Here is a 14,286-nt window from a genome sequence, read left to right on the forward strand (position 1 = left end):
GAGTTGGACACAACTAGACTTAATGTCTGGGGAAAACCCTTACCTTTTTACTAGGTAAAGAATTACCTGGATACTTCGTACTTGTGGGGACTAAGTACCTTTAACAGGTATCTTGCATTGGTTTTTACTGAGCTTGTGTAGTAGAAGATAAGAATGGACTGGAATGCACTTAATGTATGGTAGGACACTGCCACTGCTATTATGATATTCCTTGGAAACTATGTATTAAAGAAATTATATGTACTATTACTATTCTGAATTCAGAAGAACTATATTTATTTATTTATTTATTTATTTATTTGCAGTATTTATATTCCGCCCTTCTCACCCCCAAGGGGACTCAGGGTAAATCACATTATATACATATAGGGCAAACATTCAATGCCCATATACACATAGAACCAAGACAGAGACAGACGCAGAGGCAATTTAACCTTCTCCTGAGGGGATGTTCGATTCTGGCCACGGGGGGGAGCAGCTGCTTCATCATCCACTGTGACGGCACTTCCTCATTCCAACATCATAAATTAGTTAAATTTGCCTCCCCACTTTATAAGCGGTACCTTATTTCCTACTTGATAGATGCAACTATCTTTCGGGTTGCTAGGTCAGCAACGAGCAGGGGCTATTTTTTATTTTTTAATTGACGGGTGCTCACCCCGCCATGGGCTGGCCTCGAACACATGACCTCATGGTCAGAGTGATTTATTGCAGCAGGCTGCTCACCAGCCTGCACCACAGCCCAGTCCTGGCTGTTTTCAAAGCATTATTTCACAACATGGTATAGTGAGACCTCCACGTTTATGAGGGTTAGGGGGTGTGGGGCCCCTGCAAATGTGGAAAAACTATGAAAAAACTATTTTTCCTCCATTAGAGAACATTTTTAAGCAATGTGATGGAGGTCCAATAGTTGGCAACTGGGGTGCAGGAGGAGGAAATTTCCACCCACCAGCCAGTGAGGCTGTGATTTGGATTTATGATGAAGTGTTTGATTGTTGCAGATTCACTGGATGATGGAAGGGGGTGAAAAGATCATTCTTTTGCACCTCAGTCACTAGCTGAACGGATTTCCTTTTTCTAATCTGACTGCTGCTTGGAAAAGTAGTATTTATGAATATTAATCATCTGTGAATCTTTAACTCTAACTGCCGTGCTAAATTCAGGTCTTTATTTTTGAGTGTTTGTATTCTTATTCATCAGCATTCTGAAGAGCATGGTGAAAATGTAATCCAACCCTCCCCCCTTGCGCATCTGCAAAGAACAAGTGTTGGTTTGCTACATTAGAAAAATACCTATTTGTAGTCTTTATATGGCTTGGCAGGCTGATATTTGTTGACTTGAAATTCTTTAAAAATGTTATGAAAATCTCATAAAGGCATGACCTTTTCCTGCGATGTATTTCATTTGCATCCCCGCTGCCCGACTGCCGCAAAACTCTTTGCTCACCTAATCCTCCTGAAGTACCGATGCGTATAATAGTAACATCACAGCATTTTGCATGGTGTAGCAATTTGATTAGTTCATGGAGCATGATGGAAATGGAGGGAACACCCATTCCGTGCTGTTAGGGAATAGAAGGGAGGAAAAACGTCATTTTTTTTCCTTAGCAAAAATGATATCATTTTATGCTAAATATAATGAGGCTACATTTAAATTACTGCTGCACAATACATTAATTGGATGTTTGGAGCACAGCCCACCCAGAACTAGATGGATTTTAACTTGGCTTTCTTGTTTTGAACACTCTTCCAAATGAAGTACATTGGTGGTGCAGCGGGTTAAACCGCTGAGCTACTGAACTTGCTGACTGAAAGGTCAGCAGTTCGAATCTGGAGAGCGGAGTAAGTTCCCACTGTTAGCTCCATCTTCTGCCAACCTAGCAGTTCAAAAACATGCAAATATGAGTAGATCAATAGGTACTGCACCAGTGAGAATCTAACAGCGCTCCATGCAGTCATGCTGGCCACATGACCTAGGAGGTCTCTACAGACAACGTCAGCTCTTTGGCTTAGAAATGGAGATAAGTATCAATCCCCAGAGTCGGACACGACTAGACTTAATGTCAGGGGAAAACCTTTACCTTTATTAATCGGTATATCTTTGCACTACCTTTAATTAACTAGGCATTTAAATAAAATAAAAATAGCATCTGTACACTGTTCTCTTAGATTAGTGGTTCTCAGCCTGTGAGTCCCCAGATGTTTTGGCCTTCAACTCCCAGAAATCTCCCCATTGTGCACATCCTTCTACAGGGTTCAGATAAAAACTCTATTTTAAAACTGACCCTTTTTTACACAAAAAGTGCTGGCCATCTGTGAGAAGATGGAAGCGGACAGCTGTGATATTAATGCCAATAACAAAATCCAAATTTAAAATTTACTATGGACAAGCCACTAGTTTTACTTACCCTTGCCCCCGCTTAAACCTTACCTTAAGGGAATAATTAATTTTAATTTTAATCTTTTTATTCTGTATTTGCACAACTACCTAGGAGTGGGTTGGTAGTCTAGTAGGCCGGGATGCTTTGTTTTTACATGGTTTTACATGGTTTTACTGTATGTATGGGTAAGTATGTACTTTTTGTATGTTTCACGTGTTTTGATATGGTAAAAATTGACTAATAAATAAAGAGTTGTTGTTGTATAATAATTAACTCCCAGAAATCCTAACAGCTGGAAAACTGGCTGGGATTTCTGGGAGTTGTAGCCAAAACATCTAGGGAACCACAGGTTGAGAACCACTGTCTCAGATGCAACTAAAATAAATTTAGAAATCCAGTGGGAAAATGTTACAAGATAACTTATTCAATGTCTCTTTAGAAGTAAAACTCAATGTGTTTAATGGAACCCATTGTCAAATAAACAGGTAATTCAAATTAGATCCTTTGAATCAAAACGTTTTTTCCAAATATTAGCATATTCAACAACAAAACAACCAACAGCACCATAGATTGCTAAGTTAGGATGGAGTGGAAGCGCAGAGAGATTTAAAGGGGATTCTGTGCAATGCTTTGAATATTACTTTGCATTGACTTTGAAATTTGCTGACTTTGACCATCTCTTAGTTTCGAAAACAAAATTGCACAGTGTTTATAAAACCATCGGATTTGGAGGATTCATTTGATTTTGACAATCACTCAACTTTGTGAGTTTTCATCACGTAGAGCAGCCAATCAGTCCAATTCAAATGGACACAATGCAAATCTGAAGCTAGTTTGGGAATCAATCAAAGGCTCTCCTGCTTTTATTCCAGCCTTATTAGGGATACAGGGTGTCACCTTCTCTACTGAGTTATACCGTAGGTTCATCTAGGTCAGGGATCCCCAAACCTTTTAAACGGGCCCGGGTCACTGTCCCTGAGACCATTGGAGGGATGGACTATAGTTCAAAAAAACAAAACAAAACTATGAACAAATTCCTATGCACACTGCACATATCTTATTTTGAAGTAAAAAAAAAACAAAACAGGAACAAACACAGCCTCAATGTTAATAATAATAATAATAATAATAATAACAACAACAACAAACACAGCCTCAATGTTAATAATAATAATAATAATAATAATAATAATAATAATAATAAAATCCAGCATATCTATCTTGTTTGCTGTGTCATAATAAAATAATAATAATAATAATACAGAAGGCCTGATCCTTGCAGCCCAGGAGCAAACCATCAGAACAAATGCAATTAAGGCCAAGATCTAAAAATCAGCTGATGACCCAAAATGCACACTGTGCAAGGAAACCGATGAAACCATTGATCATATCCCCAGCTGCTGTAAGAAAATCGCACAGGCAGACTATAAACAGAGGCACAACTATGTGGCCCAAATGATTCATTGGAACTTATGCCTCAAGTACCACCTGCCAGCAGCAAAGAATTGGTGGGATCACAAACCTGCAAAAGTATTGGAAAATGAACACGCAAAGATACTGTGGGACTTCCAAATCCAGACTGACAAAGTTCTGGAACACAACACACCAGACATCACAGTTGTGGAAAAGAAAAAGGTTTGGATCATTGATGTTGCCATCCCAGGTGACAGTCACATTGACAAAAAACAACAGGAAAAACTCAGCTGCTATCAGGACCTCAAGATTGTACTTCAAAGACTCTGGCAGAAACCAGTATAGGTGGTCCTGGTGGTGATGGGCACATTGGGTGCCGTGCCAAAAGATCTCAGCCAGCATTTGGAAACAATAGACACTGACAAAATTACGATCTGCTAGCTGCAAAAGGCCACCCTACTGGGATCTGCGTGCATCATCCGAAAATACATCACACAGTCCTAGACACTTGGGAAGTGTTCAACTTGTGATTTTGTGATACGAAATCCAGCATATCTATCTTGTTTGCTGTGTCATACAATGTTGTTGTGTCAATAATAATAATAATAATAATGAGGGTTGGAAGAGACCCCTTGGGCCATTTAGTCCAACCCCCTTCGGCCTTTGTGCACCAAAAGCACAAGCAAAAAACGCCTTAATAATTAATAATTAATTAAATAATAATTAAAATACATTGATAAAAAAGCATAAGCAAAGAATTGGAAGGCGCGCACCAGATGAGGGAGGAGGCGGGAAAGGCACACGTGGGGTGAGTGAGGAGGTGGGAAAGGTGTGCAAGGGGCGAGGAAGGAGGAGGAGGAAGCCGCTGCCGCAGGGGGTGGATAAATGATTTCTAGGGGCTGTGTGTGACCTGTGAGGCGTAGTTTGGGGGGCCCTGATCTAGATAGGTAAGGTAAAGGTTTCCCCTGACAGTCATGTCTGACTCTGGGGGTTGGTGCTCATCTCCATTTCTAAGCCGAAGAGCCGGCGTTATCCGTAGACACCTCCAAGGTCATGTGGCCAGCATGACTGCATGGAGCACCGTTACCTTCCCGCCGGAGCGGTACCTATTGATCTACTCAGATTTACATGTTTTCGAACTGCTAGGTTGGCAGAAGCTGGAGCTAACAGCAGGCGCTCATTCCGCTCCCGGGGTTTGAACCTGGGACCTTTCGGTCTGCAAGTTCAGCAGCTCAGTGCTTTTAACCCACTTCGCCACCGGGGCTCTAGATAGATAGGGCTAAAAATGACTGGGTTACTAAACCCTTACATATTGTAAAACTAGGTCTTTTTTGTTTCCAAAGATATTCAGATCCCAGAGCCTACTGCACAAAAGGAGGTAAGATTCAAAGCACTTTGCCAGTTATGCTCTTTTCCACCTTTACCCCCTACAATTTAGAGACTGAAGGAAGAGGAGGAGGAAGTGGAGAAAAATCACCATGTCAACTGACATTTTTCCTACTATACTATCCTGATCCATATTGCATATCTGCACACTCACTTGTAAGTAAAAAGAGCTGCAACTGCACACTTGAGTATTTATTGTAGGGATATGAATCTTTGCTTACATTGTTATTGTGTATATATGGCTAAGCGCACAGATGTCTATTATACACAGCAAAAAAGGAAAAGTATGGTATATAATATACAGTAGAGTCTCACTTATCCAACACTCGCTTATCCAACGTTCTGGATTATCCAACGCATTTTTGTAGTCGATGTTTTCAAAACATCATGATATTTTGGTGCTAAATTCGTAAATACAGTAATTACTACATAGCATTACTGCATATTGAACTACTTTTTCTGTCAAATTTGTTGTGTAACATGATGTTTTGGTGCTTAATTTGTAAAATCATAACCTAATTTGATGTTTAATAGGCCTTTCCTTAATCCCTCCTTATTATCCAACATACTTGCTTATCCAACGTTCTGCCGGCCCGTTTATGTTGGATAAGTGAGACCCTACTGTAATGCAAAGTAAGTTATGTTGTTGTTATACACTTCTATTATAATGTAATCACTTATATGTTGCGATTGTAACATCAGCTTATATATAAAATACTGTATAGATGAAGAACTACTGTTTTAAACCATCTCGGGTCTGAACTGGGTTTGAATTAACCCGGTAATTGACCGTAACTCTGTTCCTGTCGTTAATCCAAATAATAATATTAAGCTTAATTATGGTATTGATACAAGCAAAAGTATAATGCAGTATAGGTAACCTGTATATATAGTGTCCAGGTGGATTTATTCAACCCTCAGTCTGTATATATTATTTGTATATATATTATATTCAGCAAGGCATCCTGAGGACAAGAAAAAGGGGGAAATGCTTTTGTACATATTGTACTCATGTGTAGTTTAATGTAATGTGCCATTTAGACTGAGCAACACAATACTCTTGGGTTTCTGCCCAAAAACATTTTCCTGCCCTTCCCAGAAACACCATAGAGGCAACCCACATTTTTAATGTGAAAATTGTGTTCTTTAACATTAGCAGCCCATAACAGAATTTGGGCAAAAATGTATAGATGGTGCCCGTTGATAGTACTATTGAACATTAGAAATCTCCATAGATCTTTGCCTTGAATAAATTGTTAATTATCAGAGAAAGGATTTGCACTTGGACAAGAATCAAACACAAGACTGACAAAGGATTATGGTGGGCCCTTGATTTCTGCTGCAGTTTGGTCTCGGGACACCCCCTTAATCCATGTGGATCCCAAAATCCGTGGATGCTTAATTCTCCTTACTATATACAATGGTACTCCTTATATAAAATGGCAAAATCAAGGTTTGATATTTGGAACCTTTTTCAAAAAGATTCAAGCCGTGATGATGAAGTCCATGGATACAGAATCTGTGGATACAGAGAGCTGTATTAATGCAGAAGAGAAGCTGAGATAAAAGGTCACTTGTTGAAAGATACTCATTGAGCCTCTGACAAGATATGGACTAGAGTTCTGATTGAGAATTTAAAGCTCTCCAGATGTTGTTGGACTTCAACCTCTTTCAGTACATCTTGGGAAATATAATTCAGGAATTTCTAGAGGGTCGTAGTTCACCATCTAGAAGATGTTTCTGCCTAATACATCACACTATAACAGTGGGTTCCTAGTACTAATATGCAGTCATGAGGACCAGAGGCTGAAGCAACCCATTACAATTGGGTTGTTGTGCATTTTCTGGGTTGCATGACCATGTTCCAGAAGCATTCTCTCCTGATGTTTCTCCCACATCTATAGCAGGCATCCTCGGAGGTTGTGGGGTCTGTTGGAAAACTAAGCAAGGGAGGTTTATATATCTGTGGAAGGTCCAGGTGGGAGGCCTGACTTCTTCCTGCCTGCGGGAATCCTTTATTCTGAGGTGTTAGCTGCCCCTGATTGATCCATGTCTGGAATTCCTCTGTTTTCAGAGTGTTGTTCTTTATTTACTGTTCTGATTTTAGAGTTTTTAAAAAAAATACTGGTAGACAGATTTTGTTCATTTTCATGGTTCCCTCCTTTGTGTCGAAATTGTCCACATGCTTGTGGATTTCAATGGCTTCTCTGTGTTGTCTGACATGATTGTTGTTAGAGTGGTCCAGCATTTCTGTGTTCTCCATTACAATTATGCTGTTACTCTTATCCTTTCGTTCATAGTATGCTGCTGCTCTTCTAACGCACTGTGAAGTGGTTGGGGTTTTTCAGTAGCAAAGCCACTGAACCCCTTCTCTGGCCTATAATTAGCATCAAGTGGTTAATCCTTCCCCGGGGCTTGGATTTACAAGCTACTGTCAGCAGGATCAGGAGCAAAGTTGTCCAGGAAAAAGTAGGACATCAAATACACACCAAAGGTCCTAGTGGGAGCCACTCTATTCCTTGCTGTCTATAGCTCAAAACAGATAGCTACTTAGATCCCATCTCAGGAGACAGGCGGCTTATAAATTCAACATGTAAATGAGTAAGTCGAAGAATACATAAGATTTAGCACATTTTAAGAAGACATGCTCTCTCAAGTAGTTTAAAGGCAGTAGTGCTGTTTGACATAGCACGTGATTATCCCCACTTTTGTATCTTGCATTTGATATGCCTTATTTTGTGATTGGTCATTGTAAGGTCAGCATTGCTTAATTTGTACACCTGAATGCTTTGACATATATTTCTGAGGAAATCTGGGTGTGAGAGGCAAAATGGATTAACTATAAGGGATGTGTCGTCCTCTTGACACTATTTTGACATCCAGAGTGAATTTACAGGATGAATCAATCACTAAACAAGACCATATAAAACCTGAAATCTCTCCAAGTTGGTTGCTGTTGTTTGCCTTCAAGCCATTTCTAACATGGTGCTACTAAGAAGACTCTATGATGGGGTTTTCTGAAGCTGAAAGCATGCAACGTGCCCAAGGTCACTCAAAGGGTTTCCATTGCTTAAATTTGTACATCTGCCTGCTTTGACGCGTATTTCTGAGGAAATTGGGTGCGAGAGGCAAAATAGATTAACTGTAAGGAATGTGTCTTCCTTTTGACATCTAGTTTGACATTCAGAGAGAATGTACAGGATGAATCAATTACTAAACAAGACTATATACAAGGGTTATCCAGAAAGTAGATTACGTTTTGGAATTAAAAATGAACAAAGTATAAGGTAAAGGTTTCCCCTGACATTAAGTCCAGTCATGTCTGACTCTGGGGGTTGGTGCTCATCTCCATTTCTAAGCCAAAGAGCCGGCGTTGTCCGTAGACACCTCCAAGGTCTTGTGGCTGGCATGACTGCATGGAGCGCCATTGCCTTCCCGCCGGAGCGGTACCTATTGATCTATTCACATTGGCATGTTTTCGAACTGCTAGGTTGGCAGAAGCTGGAGCAACAGCGGGTGCTCACTCCGCTACCGGGATTTGAACCTGGGACCTTTCGGTCTGCAAGTTCAGCAGCTCAGTGCTTTAACACACTTCGCCACCGGGGTTACTAACAAAGTATAGGAGAAAACATTTACCATATGCAGTTGAAAGCCACACCCAAATACCACATCTCACATAGTCACCATTCAAATCTAGGCTCTTACCAGAGCTTTGCAACTCCTTCCCCACTAAATTCTGCTGCTTGCGTCCTCAACCACTTGTTTCCAACAATGGGGGCATGGCTGGCAATACAGCGTTTTGGCGATGCTGTGCAGCTGGGGGAAGGGGTGACCGGCTGGTTGAGGATGCAAGCGGCAGAATTTAGTGGGGAAGGAGTTGCAAAGCTCATTCATCGCTATGGTAAGTGCCTAGATTTGAATGGTGACTACGTGAGATGTGGTATTTGGGTGTGGCATATGGTAAATGTTTTCTCCTATACTTTGTTCACTTTTAATTCCAAAACGTAATCTACTTTCTGGATAGCCCTCGTAAAATGCTGAAATATCTCCAAGTTGTTGTTGGTGGTGGTGGTGCTTTGAAATCATTTCTAATTTATGGTGATGCTAAAGAGATCTATGATGGGGTTTTCTGGAGTTGAAAGCATCCAATTTGCCCAAAGTTGCCCAATGGATTTTCATGGTCAAGTGGGGAATTGAACCCTGGTTTTCAGAGTTGTAATTCAACACTCAAATCACTACACCATGCAGACTTGGAGCTGTACATAATTAAACTACATTGTTCAACCTGCTTACCTAACAGTTTGTGATGTTTAAAGCACCTTCACTTGTGGGTGATCACAAAAGGTACTTAAATGGTAGCTGTAACATTTTATTCTATATGATAGGAAATGATCCCAAGTCTTTAATTTATAAACTGCTGCTGACCTAACAAAAACATGTGATTCCTTTGCTAATAAGGTAATGAGAAGTCTTTCAAAATCAGCATGTGGCATCCCAGGACATATGACATGATGCCAACAGAAGAATGGTATAAATCATTGTCTTTGAGTCTGATCCCACTTGTGTTCACGTTACAACAAAACAACCCTTTGACTCACATGGAGATCTTCTGCTCCTGGCCTATTAATCCTATGTTTCACTTCTCCAGCAAAGATGCAGGCGGGGGATTTCCTAGGCAGGCCTGCACATCTGTTACATCCCATGGACCCAAAGAGCAGGGAAATAATTTATAGAAACAGTAAGAGCAAGCCATGGCAATTTTTCACTCACTGTATTAAAGTTTAAAACATATAGCATTTCTGAATGCTGAGAAGATTGGACTAGCAATAACTTCTCGGGGAGCACCTAAAGGGAAGGAAAGGAATATGGCTGCTAAATTAATTATAAAACGAATAAGATAGGAATTTGGAATTAGCTAGAATTTTAGAGCAATGGATAATACACATAGCAAGTATCATGCAACACTGTGAGTATTGGACTCATACTCTGGAAGCCAAAGTTTAAAACCCTTCCTAAACATTTAAAACCATTGGGTGCAGTTGTATTGAACTGCATTATATAGCAGTGTAGACTCAGTTCAGTGTAATTAAACTGCAGAGTTTTTTTTTCAGAGTTTTACATTTCTATCCTCTATTTATTCATATACATAGAAACTGGACACTTCTGAAGCCGTTTGTGTCAGTATACGGAAATATAATTCAAAAATGTTTCTTTCATCCCATCTCCTTTGCAGTGGTTTAACAGCCAAAGTTCACCCAGACTGAATCTTACTTTAACCTTACAAGACATGACAAAACGTGTAAGATGACTTTAACCTTACATGACACTTTATCACAGGGGCTAGGTAAAAAGAGTAACACTTTAGAACACATGTGTTGGCTTATATCTATAGCCTGCCCAATTCCAGGATTGGTTTTCCACAATGACCAACCAAATGCCTAATGCAAAGCCCATGAGAGCCAAAAACATCTCTGACTCTTGTTCCTGAGAAAAATACTGAGAAAGTATACTGTCAATCTGGGACAGGGATATAGCTTTTTGGAGGGGCAGGGAGATATGAGGGCATTCCCTTTACCTATAAGAATTTTGTACATCTCATGACATTTATATAGTATTATTTCTATAATGATGATAATGTACCTTCTTGGAATGTCCAACTAATGGTGACCCAATGGTGACTCCATCACAGGGTGTTCTTGCCCAGATTTGTTCAGGGGTGATTTCCCTTTGCCTTCTTTTGAAATTGTGAGGATGTGACTTGGCCAAGGCCACTTAGTTGAGCAGTGTCCTGGTCCAACAAACAAACCACTACCCTATACTTGCTTCCTTTCTAACATTACAGCAATGCCAGTTAAGCATTCAAAAATACTGTTTAGACCAGGGGTCCTCAAACTTTTTAAGCCGAGGGCCAGTCCACAATCCTTCAGACTGTTGAGGGGCCGGATTATCATTTGAAAAAAAAAATACAATCAAATTCCGATGCACACTGCACATGTCTTATTTGTAGTGCAAAATAAGAGGAACAAGAGGAAGAAGAACAATGAAAGAACAATACAATATTTAAAAATAAAAACAATTATAACCAACATACATTGATCAGGATTTCAATGGGAAATGTGGTCCTGCTTCTGGCCAATGAGATAGTCAAGTTAATTAGGATTGTTGTTGTTGTTGTTTTTGTGTGCCTTCAAGTCATTTCAGACTTTGGGTGAGCCTAAGTCTAAAATCTATTTATTTATTATTTATTTATTTACTGCATTTATTTACTACATTTCTATCACACCCTTCTGACCCCAAAGGGAACTCAGAGTGGCTTACAAATTATACGTACATACAATATATTATATTATTAGCATAGCACAATATTAGCATTAGATATTACTATATTGAACTATACCACTATACTGTAATATTATTAGTAATATTATATGTAATATAGAACATATAATTAATATTATTATATGGTATTATTATTAGTGTTATATTGTATTACATTATAATATTATTATCAATGTTATATGTATATACAATATATTATATTATAAAACTGAGGGCGGAGGCCAGATAAATGACCTCAGAGGGCCACATCCGGCCCCCGGGCCTTAGTTTGGGGACCCCTGGTTTAGACATTCAAAGAAAAAGGGCAGGCAAAGTTAGCAAACGAATGTGAACAGAAAATTAGGAGTTCTATTTTTGAACATTTTGCACTCTCTGTAATGCTGGAAATTTGAGGATTGAAAGAAAAATCCAGGAGTGGGAGAATTCTTATTTGTTGAGCAATACCCTTATTGCAAAGTAATACTCTTATTGCACTAGTGGGAATACAGAGCCATTCTAGCTAATAGCACCGTGGGGCATAGTGTACCAACTGATATGAAGCCAGCCCAATTTATATTTAGAATGATATAATTAAAGTGACTTTGAGTACAGGATATGTTCAGTAATTTTGGGATTATATCACAAGGCTCTTAAATGTCATTTATAACCAGGAGGTATTAGAGTTACAAGATTGTGATTATACAAACTCTGAATCCCCACTAGGCCATAGAAACTCACTGAGTGATCTTGGGAAAGTTGCACCCTCTTAGTCTTGAAGAGAGGCAAAAGCAACCCTTGTCTAACAAAATTAGACAATGAAATGGCTTGATGAGGTTGTCATGAGTCAGCAAAGACAAGAAGGCAGATAACAAGCAAAGTTGTCGAAAGCATTCATGATCAGAATCACTGGGCTGTTGTGAATTTTCCAGGCTGGAGGGCTGCTTTGACCAAGGCTTTCCTCTGTATCTTGGATGGAAGAGGTGATCGAGCAGGTATTGCCCCCTTGCATAATAGTTACACCGGTGAACTAAGGGTGTGACTATTATGTGAGGAATCCTAAAGTGGGATCCAAAGAGGAGGTGCGACTATTATGCGATGCAGACTATTTTGCGAAGAAATACATTATATACTGGGACGCACGCCTGCTCCTTATCTATGTATGCAGGAACCCTCTAGGCAAGAAGATATTTTGTTTAGCTGACCTTCTAAACTTTAAACATGACCTTGCCAACTTTTGTGAGGTATTTTCAGCTAGTTGCGTAGTGGAAGGGTCCTTTTATTTATGTATCTCATCTCATATGTAAAACAAACCGAGAAATATCAGGCCATCCGCGTATGCAAATATTCCACCACAGAAATGAATGATTATTTAATCCTTCTTCCACCTTCCGTAACTTCTTGAATTAAAGTAGAGTCTCACTTATCCAAGCCTCGCTTATCCAAGTTTCTGGATTATCCAAGGCATTTTTGTAGACAATGTTTTCAATATATCGTGATATTTTGGTACTAAATTCATAAATACAGTAATTACAACATAACATTACTGCGTATTGAACTGCTTTTTCTGTCAAATTTGTTGTAAAATATGATGTTTTGGTGCTTAATTTGTAAAATCATAACCTAATTTGATGTTTAATAGGCTTTCTTTAATCCCTCCTTATTATCCAAGATATTCGCTTATCCAAGGTTCTGCCGGCCCGTTTAGCTTGGATAAGTGAGACTCTATTGTATATTCAGTGTATTGAGAAACAGTCTTCATATGGGAAGAAACAGTAACTTGTTTTATTTATAGCATTCTTGTGACATAAACGTAATAGTTACAATTGTATAATTGCTTGGTGGTTGAGTAACAACGTCTCAGTACAGCTTTCCTTCAATCTTTTCCTTTTACACAGAAAGGATTACTTTATTACTACGTAGAGGCAGATTTTTGATTATTTTCAACTTATTTTTCTGACTACTTCTTCAAAACACCTTCCATTAATGTACTCCTTGACTCTTATTTACTAACTAGTAACTTATCATGACCTAGCTCCTTCCCTTCCTAACTGACTTTAACTCCCATAGAAGGGTGAGGGTCCTGGTTGGCTTATATTTGGCTCAGCTTATACTTGAGAATATATGGTACATTTATTATTTTCTCTATTATTATTGGTATTATTACATTTATTATTTTTCTCTATTATTGTTGCTAGGTAAAGGTAAAGGTTTCCCTTGACATTAGGTCCAGTCATGTCTGACTCTGGGGGTTAGTGCTCATCTCCATTTCTAAGCCAAAGAGCCGACATTGTCCATAGACACCTCCAAGGTCATGTGGCCGGCATGACTGCATGGAGCGCCGTTACCTTCCCGCCGGAGCGGTACCTATTGATCTACTCACACTGGCATGTTTCGAACTGCTAGGTTGGCAGAAGCTGGAGCAACAGCGGGGGCTCACTCCGCTCCCGGGATTTGAACCTGCGACCTTTCGGTCTGCAAGTTCAGCAGCTCAGTGCTTTAACGCACTTCACCACCAGGGCTCCATTGTTGCTACTATTACATTTATTTTACTCTATTTTTATTACTATTATTATTATTATTATTATTATTATTATTATTATTATTATTAATACACTCTGATCTTATTATTATTGCATTTATTATTTTACTCTATTTATTATTACTTGTATTATTTTCCTGTATTTATTATTATTATTACCTGTATTATTTTACTCTATTATTATTAAAAGGATACATAAGCACATTGACATTGAAGAAGATGAGAATAATGATTTGATCAGAGTTGGACA

At 39.1% G+C, this 14,286-nt stretch overlaps 1 protein-coding gene and 1 long non-coding RNA gene across 4 annotated transcripts in view; one reads left to right on the top strand and one right to left on the bottom strand.

The window, feature by feature from the left end:
• upp2 (uridine phosphorylase 2) overlaps nucleotides 1-14,286 on the bottom strand; it is a 53,008-nt gene that overhangs the window by 21,796 nt on the left and 16,926 nt on the right. For all 3 annotated transcript variants that reach the window (XM_062965451.1, XM_062965459.1, XM_062965442.1), the window contains one exon: nucleotides 1,447-1,561. In XM_062965451.1, the coding sequence (XP_062821521.1) occupies nucleotides 1,447-1,561 (115 nt within the window). The remainder of the gene's footprint in view (nucleotides 1-1,446; nucleotides 1,562-14,286) is intronic.
• The window catches only part of LOC134294425 (uncharacterized), a 46,314-nt gene that overhangs the window by 18,646 nt on the left and 13,382 nt on the right, over nucleotides 1-14,286 (top strand). The window contains exon 3 of the long non-coding RNA XR_010001334.1: nucleotides 5,232-5,335. This is a non-coding gene — a long non-coding RNA (uncharacterized LOC134294425). The remainder of the gene's footprint in view (nucleotides 1-5,231; nucleotides 5,336-14,286) is intronic.

The sequence above is a fragment of the Anolis carolinensis genome, chromosome 1 (genome assembly GCF_035594765.1).
Source record: "Anolis carolinensis isolate JA03-04 chromosome 1, rAnoCar3.1.pri, whole genome shotgun sequence".
NCBI lineage: Eukaryota > Metazoa > Chordata > Lepidosauria > Squamata > Dactyloidae > Anolis > Anolis carolinensis.